Source organism: Thamnophis sirtalis, unplaced genomic scaffold (genome assembly GCF_051295495.1).
Source record: "Thamnophis sirtalis isolate CommonGarterSnake01/CBP01778 unplaced genomic scaffold, rThaSir2_p1.2 scaffold_6, whole genome shotgun sequence".
Lineage (NCBI taxonomy): Eukaryota > Metazoa > Chordata > Lepidosauria > Squamata > Natricidae > Thamnophis > Thamnophis sirtalis.
In genome coordinates this window covers 60,900,312-60,917,178 of record NW_028261386.1, presented here as the reverse complement: position 1 = coordinate 60,917,178, position 16,867 = coordinate 60,900,312, and the positions used below count along the sequence as shown (strand labels likewise).

Here is a 16,867-nt window from a genome sequence, read left to right as displayed (position 1 = left end):
TATTTTATTGCTTATAACAAAAATCAGGTGTTTTAAACCAGCATTAAAACTTGAACACATGAAGTAATATTATAGTGCTGATCAGTATTACATTGGTAGAACCAATTCATAACCAGAAAGTGGGCACATATTATTGATACTGAGGTGGTAAATCTGAACCACAGATCAGATTCTAGACATGTCACACCACAGAGGCCACTTAAGTATTTAATTATATTTGGATCTGTGACATTCTTTACATTCATGTGTCACAGCATATGATTAAAATAAACTGTAGAAGGAGGGACATTCAGAGGACTTAATGGTCATAATAGGAAACATGTCTGTGCTAGAATTTGATTTTGAGCATAATAGTAATAGATCTATTTATACAACATTGTAATTTTTGAATTTGAATTATTATATACTTCATAATTCATTTGTTTTCATTCTGAGCATATGATCATGTAAAGCAATCTTCTTCAAAGACACTTTGAATTTCAGCTCCTTTCAGCATGACCATTTAGCAGGTGATTGGAGTGATAATACAAAATAATGGTCCAATAAAGAGTTGGGAAAAAATGCTGTAAATATTAGCTGGGCCATTCCCTTTATACCGTCAAAATTATAGTTCAGTGAAAGAACGTATTGATCTGAAAACTGCCAGTAATAGTTGGCAGCTTATATGGCAAAAATAAAGGCTGTTGATTTCCTTATAGATACAGATCATGATGTTAGGATACAAATACTGAACACACACACACACACACACACACACAAGTTTTTATTTTGTGGAATTTCAGATCAATGAATTATTATTTTTTCTATTTTATAAAGCCTATAAGTAGCACCTGGTACGATTACTGGGGTGCAGATTATGGTACATACAATTACAATCCTTATATTGGAGGTGTTGGAATTTCTGTGGCAAAACCACCAGTTACAACTGAGAAGAATGGATCACAGATTGTGAGTGTATCAGTCTCTCAAGGTAAGCATATCAGCTAGTTTTACTTTGCAGCCCGATTTCATAAAATACTGTATTTGTGGTTTAAAAAAATTACATGTTCGCTTTTGGACATATTTCCAAAATATTTACATAGTTATGCAAACTATGCTTAAAAAGTGTTTTAGAGATAATAATTAGGAAACTCTGATCCAGTATCATATTACACAAGAGATGTACATGTGAGCATATAAAGATTATAAAAACAATGTTGCATTTTAAAAAATATTTTAAAGTTAAGAACTAGACATTTTTCTGTCTTGGAACCATGTCTTGCTACTTAGAGGAAAGATCTTTCTGACTTGATGTATTTAACTCTTTGCTCACGTTTGCACATTTTTATAATTAGTTTTTATTTTAATCCATTTTAAAAGTATTTCCAAATGTATGAATCAGTCAAAACTCTTATTTTTATAAGAATAAACAAATATTTAATAACGTATTAATGTTTAATACAATATTAAAACATGTAGAGTTTTACCTATTTAATGTAATTTACAAATGTGTTTTATGATTCTTTTCAAAGCTTTAGATGCACGTTTAGAAGTTGGATTGGAACACCAAGCAGAACTGATGCTAAAAATGATGTCTACCCTGGAAGCTGATTCCATTTTGCAGGCCCTGACCAATACATCTCCTACATGTAATTTTGCACAGTTAAACCTAAACATCTCTGAATGTTATGGTAATCTTTCTCTTCCTATTGTAGATAGTCTGGAATTTGTAGCTGAATAGTGATTGTATTATGTCAATTATACCTAATCACAATTAGGTATAATTGGCATAATTACATATTAAGCACATATGAACTTCCCAGCATACACCTAATTTTACAAATCCTATTAATTTCATAGTTCATTATAAACATATTATATATATGAGAGGGTTTTTTTGTACTGTACTTGAGTTCCCTATTTGGGAAATCTATCTTTTTAGAATGTTCTTAAGATGTTATTTCAACAAGTGACAATTTGTCTAGCTAATATTTATCAACTTGGTGGTTATTTACAGTATATAACAATAAGCATGTAGATATAAAAAATGACAAAACATTAATTAATATAGGTGCTTTCTAGAAAATAGGACAGGAGTGTGAAACTCGAGGCCCGCAGGCCAGGTATGCCCACCCCCCTTTTAGCAAAAGGGGGGGAAGTTGCCATACATCATGTGACAACAATGTGTCATCACTAGTTTGACACCCCTGACATAGGATATACAAAGAATTTAATTCAATTTCCTAGCAGTATGTTTGCCAGACTAATTGTAGTTTGAACTTAAGTTATCATTATATCAATCTGTTTTTTCAAGTTATTTAATTCAGTTTGAGTTCTGGGAAACTGATCACAATATTTTGGAAGAATAACACATTCAGTGACAAACACTATGTGATTCTCTTTTGTAATTAAAAATATCTTGGTTTTTTGTTTTTTGTTTTTTTTTGCTAGTAACTCAGTCTCCTAGTGGAACAGATGATTCTTTGCTACGTGGGTTGCACACTTCAAATCAAAACAATCAGTTTATTATCCAGTTGTCCTCCATTCCAGTGTTAAGCACATGCTTCAATAAACTATTTTCCATGTTACAAGTCCATCATGTTCAGGTACATAATTGTTGCCCTTGGTATTTGTAGAAAGTTCATATTCTGTGTTGGCATTTAGTATCAAGAAATGTACACTCACTCGGCACTATATTTTACTGAGTTGACCCCTAGTCTGCTGTTTGTATTTTCACGTTGATGTTTCTAATAAAAGTATTTGACTCTGTCACATTTACCTTAATAAATATATTTGAAAATAAATAGATATGTATTTCCAAAACAGACATACATACAGACAGATGAATATTATTTATGATGTTTTTGCAAATTAAACAATATATTCTAAGGCTGAGATAATCCTTATAGGTAAAGTGCTAGTTAACAACAAAATATTAATAACATAATTTTAATTAAAAACTTTTTTATCATTTTTAAAAATATGCATGCATTTTTAGAGATCATGGCTCACATATTATATTAAAACATAATATAATACATTTTTTAATGTAGGATCTATGAAGCCATGCACTGGTGCTTTAAACTGTAGTTTCGTGGGATGAGTTTGCACATAACATTCATTCAACGTATCTAGTTATAACATATATTTAAACTGATTTACAGTGTTACATTTTTATAATGTCCTCTTCTGGACTCTGATATTTTTTCATTAGTATATACAATTATGTTTTCAAAATAAGTATCTTCCTAAGTTTTCAAGTAAGCAACGGAACTTAGAAGAACAAAAGCAAATTATTAAGCTCCAATAAAAGAAACAAAAATATTCTCAGTAACAGTAAAACACGAGCAAACACTAATTTGGATGTTACATTGCTGCTTTGACAAACTAGTTATTATCTGCTTTTAGTAACCATACAAATTAAAATATAACAGAAATAATACAGTCTGCAACAGTAGTTTGTTAACCAAAGTAAAAATTGATGTTTGAAATCTTAATTGCAAGTTCTCAATTACATGGTTATCTTGTTTTAAGTATGCCTTTTAGATATTTGCTAATATTTGTTGCTAACAGTTGTAATATTTGTTCTCTAGCTTGAGTCCCTACTACAGTTATGGCTCACGTTAAGCCTGAATTCTGGAACTTCTGGAACTAAAGACAACTGTTCTGACATTTTCTTATACAATGCCAACCGGACACCTGTCATTCCTTTAAATCAAGGTGAGTTGCATCACTGTCACTGCTGCATTGATCTAAATCAGTAGTTTTAAAAATACTGGGATTCTGTTGTATTCAGTATACTGTACTACAGTTAGTCCTTGACTTAACATCAGTTCAGTGACCTTTTGAAGTTAAAACGGCACTTTATGACTATTTTTCTTTTTAATTTTTTTAAAATTTTGTTTATATAAACATAATATCTTTGCAACACATTATACTTCTTTTACATATCCATTGTGTTTCCTTTGTCTGTACATGTAAATATTATATATCTATATCTTCATATATCTATATCTGTTTCATATATCTTTTCTATCAGTGCCATATATAACAGTCTTTATATACATTTAAGTCATCTTATGTCTCTTATTTCCTACTATTTTTATCTATAGTCAAAATATGACTATTTTTCACGTGACATTTGCAACATCCCTATGGTCATGTGATCAAAATTCAGACACCTGGCAACTGATTCATAGTTATGTTGGTTGCAGTGTCCCAGGGTCATGTGATCACCTTTTGCCACCTTCTGACAAGCAAAGCCAATGGAGAAGCATTGTTACTAGCTTAACAACTGCAGTGATTCACTTAACAGATGTGTCAAGAAAGATTGTAAAATGGGGAAAAACTCACTTAACAAATGTCTTGCTTATCAACAGAAAGTTTGGGCTCAATTGTGGTCGTATGTTGAGGACAACTTAGGAGATGGGAGATGGATACTTTGAGTCCTTTATATATCAAGTTACTTTATATTTGAAAACCAATTCCTGAATCCACTTTTTCTTTCTACAATAAAACATATTGGAATACATTTTTCCCACATTAAAGTATGCTTTAAAATGAATGAAGCTTTCAACTGGATTTAATTCTAACACTGTTTTAGGTGATTCCCATATTAGGTAGACAACCAAAAGTCATTCTGAGAGTAAAATGATGAATACATAAAGGAGAGAGAGGAGATAGATAGATAGATAGATAGAGAGAGAGAGAGAGAGAGAGAGAGAGAGAGAGAGAGAGAGAGAGAGAGAGAGAGAGAGAGAGAGAGAGAGAGAGAGAGAGAGAGATGATTGATAGATAGATGATTGATAGATAGATGATTGATAGATGATTGATAGATGATAGATAGATGATAGATAGATAGATAGATAGATAGAAAGATAGATAGATAGATAGATAGATAGATAGATAGATAGATAGATAGATAGATAGATAGATAGATAGATAGATAGATAGATAGATAGATAGATAGATAGATAGATAGATACCGGTAGATAGCCTGCCTTTAGGCTAAAACTCAATACACTCAATACACAATTAAGGAGTATTTAAAATTATAAAATGTGCAGATTATATAATCAGATTATATTATATAATTATATAATATAATGATTCTTTCTCATAGATTAGTTAGCATAAGTGAATCCTGGAGCCATGGGATCAACTTTTGCGACCTTCTGACAAGCAAAGTGAATAGGAAAGCCTCAACGATGTTACTAACGTAACTACTGCAGTGATTCACTTAACAAATGTAACAAGAAAGGTTGTAAAATGGGGCAAAACTCCATAATTGTCTCACTTATCAATATAAATTTTGGGCTCAATTGTGGTTGTAACTTGAGGACTATGTATGTATACACACATACACACACACACACACCTTTATATTTCATCTATCTAGACTGGTCATCTCCCCCAAAGATTTGGTGCCTGCTTTCTTCCATTTTTCTATCTCTAGGCGCTGTGCAATACACAGGTACAAGCTTGAGGGTTAGGAATATATTACTACTTCTTTTTATTAGTCTGTAAAGAAAAAGAGCAATAATACTTATCCTAGGGTCAGTTGACTAATTCGGTCATTAATATGCCGTATGCTCATTACCTAAGTAAGACAACAAATGCTGCTTCATATATTATCAAATTCTTGCACGGATGTCCAACATTGAATTTGTTTTTATGTTGGAAATTGCTTGATTTCTGCGTGCAGATCTTGACATATTCTGAACTGACAACATGTAAAATGATCCCAAGTAGTGTGGCTGTAGACAGTTCTATGACAGCAACTCTGTTAATTGCTGTGGATACAGGAATAAGACCGCTACCAATAAATAAGTAAAAGTCTTGGTCTTCGTTTCAACAGAGAGGAAACATAGAAGCTAAAGCAAAACCAGAGTGTTATAATTTTTTTTTTATCTTGAATGCTGATGAAATTATCACAGTTTTTCCTGCCAGTTTCATGCATGTTATTCCTAAGTGATGTATGTAGTTCATTTACTAGCTTGGGAGATCCAAAGACTAAAGACTCTGACATAATGATTTTTTTTCCCTTATCTAAAAAAACGATCATTATTTAACCTTTTCAAATAATTCAACAATAATACCAAAAACTGCAACTTATGGTTGTGATATGCAATTTTTGATTTGTCTGGTTTTTTTTTTTCAGCATCAGTAACTAGCTTCCTGACTGTCTTGGCATGGTATCCTAATACCTTGCTGCGAACATGGTGCCTTGTACTTCACAGCCTAACTCTCATGACAAACATGCAGTTCAATTGTAAGTTCAAGTTAAGTTAGAAATGTAATTATCGTTTTAAAAAATAGGAAATTTTGAAAAACATTTTGACTAAAAGTAGTAGACACCAAAAATTGATGCCTCATTTTAATCAGTGTATTTGTTAAAATATCAGCATAAAATAAGAACCTCTTATATTAATTCAGTGTGTGGAACATGGGGAATTACTGATCAAATGAATCTAGATTTCAATTCACAGCATACTAGATCATTACATTAAATATGCTTTGTGTAGACAAGGGCTGTCAAACTCTCAGCCTGCAGGCCGGATGCGTGCTGGCCACACCCAGTTTAGCGAAGGGTAAAAAAGTCCTGATAATGTCACGTGACACCGCTGTAACAATGTGGGTTTGACACCCCTGGTGTAGGCCATATCAACTTCATAAGGTTATACTGAATAAATAGTGGATAGCAATAACTGGATAGGTAATATCTCCATTAGCAGCAGTATGCCTGAAAATACCTTTCATGCGTCCAGCATCTAATTTTAATTTTTAAAAATCTGTTCTTAAAAAGAAATTGAAAAATTTACATACCTGAAAGAAAAGATCAATTTCTAAATGCATTTATTAGGAGTGTATGACTATTTGGGGTTCAAAACAGTTGTTTCGAGTTTAAAATGTTCTGCCTTAAGCAAAAAATGTTTCCATACGGTTCTAGTCTGAAATGTATTAACTTTGCAATAATTCTGTTTTAAATTCAGATTGAGTCCAAACACTTAAGAAAGGGCTGGGGCATTTCCAATAAAGTCAGAACAGCTGTTTCCAGCCCAAAATACAGATTATGGATTTGAAACAAAGTATTTCTGAGAATTCAAAACATTTTTAGCTTGATACATTTTGCAGATAACTGACATTTATTAGCATAGGCTGCATAAGCATTCTTAGCAAGTAAAAACTGGATGGATATAGATTCCTGCTTGTGCGGTATGGCTACCTATACGGAAAAGGAAGACAATTAAAGTGGAATAGTCATATATATCCTTAGGTCTATTGTATCTTCTGGTATATGTGTATTTTGTGAATATGTACAACCCAATACTTTGTTAAAGACTTGCTCATAGTATGAGCCGAGGTGGCACAGTAGTTAGGGTGCAGTACTGCAGGCCACTTTAGCTGACTGCTATCTGCAGTTCAGCGGTTCAAATCTCATCGGCTGAAGTTTGACTCAGCCTTCCATCCTTCCGAGGTGGGTGAAATGAGGACCCAGACTGTGGGGGCGATATGCTGACTCTGTAAACCGCTTAGAGAGGGCTGAAAGCCCTATGAAGCGGTATATAAGTCTAACTGCTATTGCTATTGTTATTTTGTGAGAATATCTGTAAGCATCCATGATTCCAAATTCAGTTAGCCCCAAAGATGTACTGTTTATTCCCAGTTTTGATAATGTTGATAAATAATCTTGATAAATATAGCTGTTGCTCCTCCTACATGTATTTCCCCATACAGCTTGGCTGCTTGAAACTGGTGGCCCTTCTTTTGTTTTGAAAGTGGCAGATGGAGCTATGAAAGAAATTTGGTACCTTATGGCTAAGTATTTAAGACATTCACCAAGGCAACTAGAGACCAGGGTCCCTTTTAAATAACAGAATGAAATTCCTACCTTATTAATCCTCCTGGCATTTAGGAATGTATTCAGGTACTGCCTAGAACATGCAAATTAATTCTGATAGTTAGAAAGGAATGTATTTTAAAATTTAGAATTTCAGAACACTTTATATATAGAATGAATATTTCAGAGTCATAGGTACTATAATTTAGGCTGAAGAAAAACCAAACTTTTTTTATTTGTCTTACAGCTGGTTCTAGTAGTGCCATTACATCTCAGGAAAGTACTGCCCAGCTACTGGTATCAGATCCTAATCTTATTCATATTTTAGTGAAGTTTCTTTCTGGAACAAATCCCCATGGAACAAATCAACATAGTCCACAGGTAATATTTTGTATTCATATTAATTTTGTTTGCTGATTTGATTTATATACCATCTTCATTTTTGTACTATTTGGGTAGTCAGTTGAAAGCATGTATAGATAAATGTTAATCATTTAAGAGAAATAATATGAGTATTCAAACCTACCAATTAATATTGCAGTTTTAAATGTGAATATGTAGATCTCTCTTCTCTTGAAATTGGAATGGAATGCAATGTTAATTGCATTAAATAGTTTAATCACAAACTATTTCAGACAATGTAGTTATTCAGAATGTAATGCAAATACTTCTTTTAATCTATTTCAGGTTGGCCCAACAGCCACCCAAGCTATGCAAGAATTCCTTACTCGTTTACAAGTGCATCTTTCTTCGGCATGCCCTCAGATGTTCAGTGAATTTTTATTAAAGTTGATACATATTCTTTCAATTGAGAGGTAATGTTTATTATAAATACCAAAATTTATAGTTTTGGACTATAGAAACATTGCATATGTTTATTTTTAGAATTTGTCAATTTTCAGCAAATGGATATTAAATTACCATGTTTCTGATTTGTTAAACATATTAAAACTATTCCTGGAAGCAAAAATTGAGGAGGGGGAAAGTTTTATCAGAATTTATAATTTATAGGTATAGGAACTTATAAAAATAAACCCTAACCATAATTATTTTGGACCATGCAAAGTAAAACTAAAAGCCATCAGCATGAAATTCTGTTGGCAAGCCAAGAGAATGATTAAAATAAAATAAAAATCCAACAGGAGCAATACCTGTAAACAATAAAGATGATATCTAATATCATGGAAGTTATTTAGTGATGCATTGTTGCCTTTGAAGTTTACAATAAAAATGAGCAATGGTTCAGAAAATGAATCAGAAACTAAGTGTATGCAAACAAAGGAAAGGGTTGCTTCACAAACCATGTTGTCACAGGCACCCCTGCTTTATAGAGAGGTCCTTAGTTTGGTGGGCTTGTTTCCCTAACCAATCCTTCGTTGCAATAATACTAAAATTCCGTCAACATTGCTGATCTTTGAATCAATACAAAACAATAAAATAGCAGAGTTGGAAGGGACCTTGGAGGTCTTCTAGTCCAACCCCCTGCCTAGGCAGGAAACCCTATACCGTTTCAGACAGATGGCTATCCAATATCTTCTTAAAGACTTCCAGTGTTGGGGCATTCATAACTTCTGGAGGCAAGCTGTTCCACTGATTAATTGTTCTAACTGTCAGAAAATTTCTCCTCGGTTCTAGGTTGCTTCTCTCCTTGATTAGTTTCCACCCATTGCTTCTTGTTCTGCCCTCTGGTGCCTTGGAGAATAGTTTGACTCCCTCTTCTTTGTGGCAACTCTTGAGATATTGGAACACTTCTATCATGTCTCCCCTAGTCCTTCTTTCTCTTAAACTAGACATACTCAGTTCCTGCAACCATTCTTCATATGTTTTAGTCTCCAGTCCCCTAATCATCTTTGTTGCTCTTCTCTGCATTCTTTCCAGAGTCTCCACATCTTTTCTCCATCATGGCGACCAAAACTGAATGCAGTATTCTACGTGTGGCCTTACCAAGGCATTATAAAGTGGTATTAGCACTACACGTGATCTTGATTCTATCCCTCTATTTATGTAGCCTAGAACTGTGTTGGCTTTTTTGGCAGCTGCTGCACACTGCTGACTCATATTTAAATGGTTGTCCACTAGGACTCCAAGATCCCTTTCACAGTTACTACTATTGAGCAAGGTATTACCTATACTGTACCTGTGCATTTCTTTTTCGTTGCCTAAATGTAGAACCTTACTCTTTTCACCATTGAATTTCATTTTATTAGATAGTGCCCAATGTTCAAGTTTGTCAAGATCCTTCTGTATCTTGAGCCTATCTTCTGGAGTGTTGGCTATTCCTGCCAGCTTGGTGTCATCTGCAAATTTGATGAGTTCCCCATTTATTCCCTCATCCAAATCATTGATGAAGATGTTGAAGAGTACTGGGCCTAAAATAGAGCCTTGGGGTACTCCACTGCATACTTCCCTCCATGTATATGCAGTTCCATTGAGGACTACACGTTGAGTGCGGTTGGTCAGCCAGTTACGAATCCATCTGGTGGTGATGCTGTCTAACCCACATTCTTCTACTTTATCTAGTAGTAGGTTATGGTCTACCTTATCAAATGCCTTACTGAAGTCCAAGTAAACTATATCGACGGCATTCCTCTGATCCACTAATTTGTGTTACATTATCAAAGAATGCAATAAGATTAGTCTGGCATGATCTGTTTTTGAAAAACCCATGTTGGCTTTTGGCTTTTACTTTGTTTGCTTCTGGGTGTTCGCTACTTCGTTGCTTGATTATTTTTTCCAGAATCTTCCCTGGTATTGAGGCCAGGCTGATAGGTCTGTAGTTTCCTGGATCTATTTTTTTTTCTTTTTTTGAAGATGGGAACCACATCAGTTCTTTTCCAGTCTTCTGGTAGTTCCCCAGTGTTCCAGGATTTCTGAAAGATATAATTCAGTGGTTCTAAGATCTCGTCTGCCAGTTCCTTCAGAACCCTGGGGTGTAATCTATCCGGTCCTGGTGATTTGAACTCGTCTAGGGTAGACAGATGCTCACTTACCGTTTTCTTTCCTATTTCAATTTGTGTTCCTAATCTGATTTTTGTGGTGCTGTTTTTGATAGATTGGACTGTTTTATCCCTTTGTATAAAGACAGATGCAAAACATGAGATAAATAGTTCTGCTTTCTCCCTGTTGCTTGTCACCGTCTTGCCACGTTCTCCTAGCAATGGACCAATTGTTTCCTTAACATTTTTCTTGTTTTTAACATGTTGGAAGAAGCTTTTTTTGTTATTTTTTACTTTCGTGGCAAGCCTTTCTTCATTGTGAGCCTTAGCTTTCCTCACTTCATCTTTACAGGCTTGGGCTATTTGCTGATATTCTACCTTAGTTATGTCCCCCTCTTTCCACTTTTTAGACTTATCTTTTTTGTCTTTCAGTTTCTCAAAGTAAACATTCCTCATTGAAGTGAATGCAAAATGTTAAAGAAGTAATTGCAGCAGCAAAATGGAAGCATTAATAAAATCCATTCCAACCTATAATTCAGGGAAAAATTTGTATAAAATGTATTATAGAAGGTATATAGGTAACATTGATTACCTAGGTGGACAAATTGTATAGTAAGTGCTGGAAATGTCACCATCAAAAAGGAACATTATATCATGTGATAGTCATGCAAATCTCAGGTGTATTAGAAATGAATCAAACATTATGATTTTTTTAAAAATAAATTTGAACGAAAACCACAAGCATTTTTAATAACAATATTTTTAAAAATATATAAATAAAAAGCATCATGATTTATTCAAATAGTAACAACACAATATTACAATTTACAAAAGGTTGGTAAAATGAAATTTTGATGATGATACAAGATTGGGAGACCAAAATTCATAAGTCTACAATAGTAAAACTAACAATATATTATTCATAAAATAATTAATTGAATGTAAACAAGATTGGTTCATTTATATATGATGTGCTACACAGCAAGACTAAATTATGTACTTGGAATATGTTTTGGGGGGGGATCAAAAGATTAAGTAAAAATAATTGATCAAATAATTGTTACTTAAAATATAAGCAACACTCTCCAATGTTTAATGTTCAACATAAATCATAAATATTTACGTAATGGTTAGTGGTTGAAACATGGGATAAAAGGGGGAGTATGTGTTACTAAAACCTGTTTGTACTATTTTCTCTTATGTTTTATTCCTTATTTTTTATTTTTGTGTCTTCTGATATTTATTTTTATTTCTATGCAGGTTTTTGGCTAGGCTTATATAATAAAATATACAATATGTATACCTGTATGTATTTTGATTTTTATCAGCCTAAATAACCCTAATTTTTATTTCCCTTTATTTCTAGGGGTGCTTTCCAGACTGGCCAGGGTCCACTGGATGCACAAGTGAAGCTTTTGGAATTTACCCTTGAGCAGAATTTTGAAGTCGTTTCAGTGAGCACCATTTCCGCTGTCATTGAATCCATCACATTTCTAGTGCACCATTACATTACATGTACCGACAAAGTGATGTCTCGTAGTGGTTCTGACAGTTCAGTGGGTGCTCGTGCATGTTTTGGAGGCCTCTTTGCTAATATCATCCGGCCAGGGGATGCCAAAGCAGTCTGTGGCGAGATGACGAGGGATCAGCTCATGTTTGATTTGCTCAAGTTGGTCAATATCCTGGTTCAGCTGCCTCTTTCAAGCAACAGAGAATATAGTGCTCGGGCTCAGGTGGCGAGTAGCACCATGGACAGTGTCTCTGATGAAGAAAAGGTTTCTGGTGGAAAAGATAGCAATGGAAACAGTGGGAACACTCAAGGCTCTACTGTCTATGTAGCTGACCTAGTCTTAGCAAACCAACAAATCATGAGTCAGATTCTGTCTGCTCTGGGCCAATGTAACAGCAGTGCTATGGCAATGATCATTGGTAGGTATTTTAATTATGCATGTATATAATTTTTGTATCCTGCTAAACCATCTCAAAAGATCAGAACAGCTTGTGTGCAATTCTTAGGTAATCCGTAATGCTGCCTGCTACCATTCCAGCTATGCCCATATTTAAATAAATTGGCTGTAAAGTTTTTCTTTGTAAGAATACTCTGTATTTCAAATATTTTTATATAACATGAATGAATGATCATGTGCGATCAAGACAATTTTTACTCCTAGCAACTACGGCGATGGATAAGCTGGAATAGCTCAGATAATATGACACATGTTTTTTATCCCTGAATTATTATGGATAACTCAGTATATTTTTCAGTGAACTAACAAAAGAATTGAAAATGACACAAATAAAAATCTCAGTGTTAAATCCTGTTCTTCCCACATACCAATCAATCTCAAGTTTTCCTTTAAATTTTATTTTGAAAAATGGAGAATGGTGTGCAATAATCGGAAAATATCCATGCCAAATTAGAAATATAATACAAATAATAGAATAAAATGCAGCAAAATAAATTATTTAAGCAAAATAAAAAGAATTGAAACAGAAAAAGAAACTGAATAACATTTCTTTTAAAATGCTTTAGCAAACGTATATATTTATTTATTAGATACAGATTCCACTTTTCCTCCCAAAACTCAAAAGGGCATATGTAGCATTTCATCCTTCAATGTATATCCATAATAACAACTTTGCTACTACCTGTGAAGTAACTTGAGCTGACCAACCTAAAGTCACCAAGGGAACCTCCATGGTTTCTAGTCAATTTGAATGTATTTCCCTATTCCTAATTCACCAGTTTAATCACCATACTATATTGTCTCTTAATTTGGCACTGGAAAGAGTGCAAAGTTTGTAGCAAGTAGTTGAAGAAGATAGATTTTGAGGGGGGAAAGGTTCCACTCTTGTGACAGTGTGAAGAACACAAAATTATCTACTGTTATTGCTATATTATATTATATTGTCCATTGAAACCTACAAATATCTACTGAAAATGACATTATAAATCAGCTTTTGCATTTTTGCTTTTATCATTAACATAAATAATAGTGAAATATGAGTTTGTTAAACCTACTGTCTTATATGCTATTTGTCCTTCAACAAGAAACATGATCATTTTATATTACTTTTTTGGAAAGGGTTGAAAAGATCATCCTGATTTAAATGGATAATGCTATCGTAAATCATTTTCCCAGTGCTTTCAGATTTATACACTTCTTTATATCCTAGGGGCCAGTGGTTTACATCTTACAAAGCATGAGAATTTTCATGGAGGATTGGATGCCATATCAGTTGGAGATGGATTATTTACTATACTAACAACACTCAGTAAAAAAGCTACAACAGTGCAAGTGATGCTTCAGCCAATTCTTACCTATATGGCCTGTGGGTATATGGGGAGACAAGTAAGTGTTCAAAGTATTATCTTGTAATTGATTTCTGATCCTCTCTCTCTCTCTAATAAAGACTTTGGGAAGTTGTTTGAACTGCTGATTACAGCCTTTTTTGTGTTATAAACTTGAACCGAATTAAATAGGGATCCACTGAAGAAGAGAAGCAATGAATGTTTAATCTAAATCTGGTCAGCTGACTTAGTTGCTCTTTTAGTTCTTTTCAGCCCAGCTATTAAACATGGAGGACTCATTGTTAAACTATAATGAGATGAAAATACTAACTGATACTTTACCGATATAAGCTGTAGACATTATTCTTTGCAATAGGTACAATGGGCATTGGCAGATTCGTTTCACTGCTCTTCAGTTCACTTCAAACTGAATTTTAGTTTCAGAAAAAAATGGGTGTTCAGATATTGTGAGAATTGTGTTCTTTCATTTATTCTAATTGTTTAAAATAAAAACGGAAACAAACAGAAAAATGGTAACTTATATAGCTAACTTATCAATTGATTATGTACATCTAGGTAAATGTATATTTTTTGTTTCCACTAGGGTTCTCTTGCCACTTGCCAGTTGTCTGAACCTTTGCTATGGTTCATTTTAAGAGTGCTGGATACCAGTGAGGCACTGAAAGCTTTTCATGATATGGGTAAGGTTCTTCTTTTCCATTTTCCATAAATATACTGAAATTACAATCAAAATTACAGTCAAAACATGTTTGCATCTGAACTAAAAGGCTCCTTGTGTACCCAGCCGTGAGTACTTCAGACTGAACTTTTGATCTAACAGTTTTTGACTATTAAGAGAACAGGAGAAAGGAAGGGAGCACATGAGGGAAAATAGTTGCTGGTCTCAAATATGGTTTAAATGAATTTTGAATATCCTCTCTTTGTGTAGGCATAATTTTTTCCAGATTTGTAATAAATTGTACTCGGCTTTTTGTCAAAACTGTTTAAATTGTAACCGATCATATTGTTATTCTCTTTCTGTTATTGACTTTCTTGCTTAGGAGGTGTTCAGCTCATTTGCAATAACATGGTGACCAGTACCAGAGCCATTGTAAACACAGCGAGAAGCATGGTTTCAACTATTATGAAATTCTTAGACTCTGGCCCTAGCAAGGCAACAGATGGTACTTTGAAAGCAAGAGTCCTAGCCTCTGAGCCTGATAATGCAGAAGGAATCCACAATTTTGCACCACTGGGTAAGTTACGTATCCCTATATATGATTTTGAAACACAGGAGAATAGAATGTTTTGGCAGATTTTGAGGAAAACTTAGATTTTGCAAAATAATATTAAATTACTAGAGAAAGCAGAAGGAATAACACCACCTGGTGGTGGAATACAATAGGCACAAAACGTTACAGTATAGAAAGGAGGACTGTGCAGGAAGTTGTTATGATTATTTCACATATCATGAAATAAGTTGTCTGAAATTCTGAGCAAGAATGTTCACCACAAAATTTTGCTATATATCATAGTTCCAAAAAGTTCCTAAAGCTATATATTATCTAGCCTTTGGCTAAGATTTGATATAGCAGAATAACAAATTTGGCAGGGACCTTGGAGGTCTTTTAGTCCAACCCCCTGTGCAAGCAGGAAACCCTATACCATACCAATCTCTTACACCAAGTAAAATATGGAGAGATTTACATTGTAACCGCTTCACCATTAAATTTAATTTATATATGTTTTAGTTGTGTTCTAATAAATGTTACATTTAGAGCTTCAGTTGTATATCAGTTCTGATAATTGAATTTATTGCATTGAATTTATTGCACTTATATGCCACCCTTTTCCCTGGAGGGGACTCATGATAAAAACATGATTTAAAATCATTGCATTTAACCATAGCTTTTTGGAATTAAAATCACTAGAAAGATGTTCCTTGTTTCATTATAACTAAAAAAATGTAAACACTTTAGCATTTAAAAAAAAAAAAAATTTCTCACAGTGAAGAGATGCTTTTCGGTTCAGAAACTTCAGATGTGATAATCATTAGCAATAATCTATCTTTGCAAATACTTTTGGAAAGTAATATGTTTTTGTAAAAGCTGTTTAGTGTCTCACCAACACCACTGTAAAAAACTTTCCAGAGACTTGTGGTTCAAATTTATATCAAGCATTTTTTATTGTTTAATGGTATCCTTAAATATGAGAGCAGACTATGTAATAAGATGCTTTGTCTTCCCCCAAGATCACAAATATTTCTCTGACAGTATGAAGCATGATTGAAAATTAAGAACTTCTATTTAGGCTATTCACAATTTATAAACATTTGTATTAAGTTTCTGTCTTTCTTGCTCTCTCCGTGGAAATATATAGAAATTGTCTGTTGTTATGAGGAATGGATCTACTATTGTGGCAATTTCTGTCAACTAATAAGGGCAAAGATCATGTGACATATATTTTTATCCTAGGCTTGATGCCAGGGAACTCCACTCCAAATCTTCCTTACCTTTCACCCAAGACATCCTTTTTTTTTTGACAGCTATCTTCTTTAATATCTTCCTTTCCCCAGAATGGCCACAAAATCAAGTTTACACTTTCTCATTACTCTTTCTCTCTTACACTACTTTCTTAGTTCCACAGACAATTACTTCCAGCAGAAACAAGATAGTAGATACTTAACCTGTTGGACACTTTGTAGGCCTATATCAGTGATGGCCAACCATTTTGGCACTGAGTGCCAAAACCAGAACATGTGCATGCCGGAGTGCAGGAAACCTAAAGACAAGATAGCCGGCGCGCATGCGCCAGCCAACT

General features: G+C 33.8%; 1 protein-coding gene across 12 annotated transcripts in view; it reads left to right on the top strand.

Annotated features, from left to right (window-relative positions):
- Nucleotides 1-16,867, top strand: part of BIRC6 (baculoviral IAP repeat containing 6) — a 148,626-nt gene that overhangs the window by 64,203 nt on the left and 67,556 nt on the right. For 7 of the 12 annotated variants that reach the window (XM_014059024.2, XM_014059009.2, XM_087717964.1 and 4 more), the window contains 11 exons: nt 817-970; nt 1,512-1,670; nt 2,431-2,585; nt 3,573-3,699; nt 6,140-6,250; nt 8,067-8,200; nt 8,507-8,634; nt 12,122-12,684; nt 13,933-14,108; nt 14,652-14,748; nt 15,109-15,303. In XM_014059024.2, coding sequence (XP_013914499.1) covers nt 817-970; nt 1,512-1,670; nt 2,431-2,585; nt 3,573-3,699; nt 6,140-6,250; nt 8,067-8,200; nt 8,507-8,634; nt 12,122-12,684; nt 13,933-14,108; nt 14,652-14,748; nt 15,109-15,303 — 1,999 coding nt within the window. The remainder of the gene's footprint in view (nt 1-816; nt 971-1,511; nt 1,671-2,430; nt 2,586-3,572; nt 3,700-6,139; nt 6,251-8,066; nt 8,201-8,506; nt 8,635-12,121; nt 12,685-13,932; nt 14,109-14,651; nt 14,749-15,108; nt 15,304-16,867) is intronic. The other 5 variants (XM_014059046.2, XM_014059031.2, XM_087717963.1 and 2 more) reach the window with 1 other exon arrangement.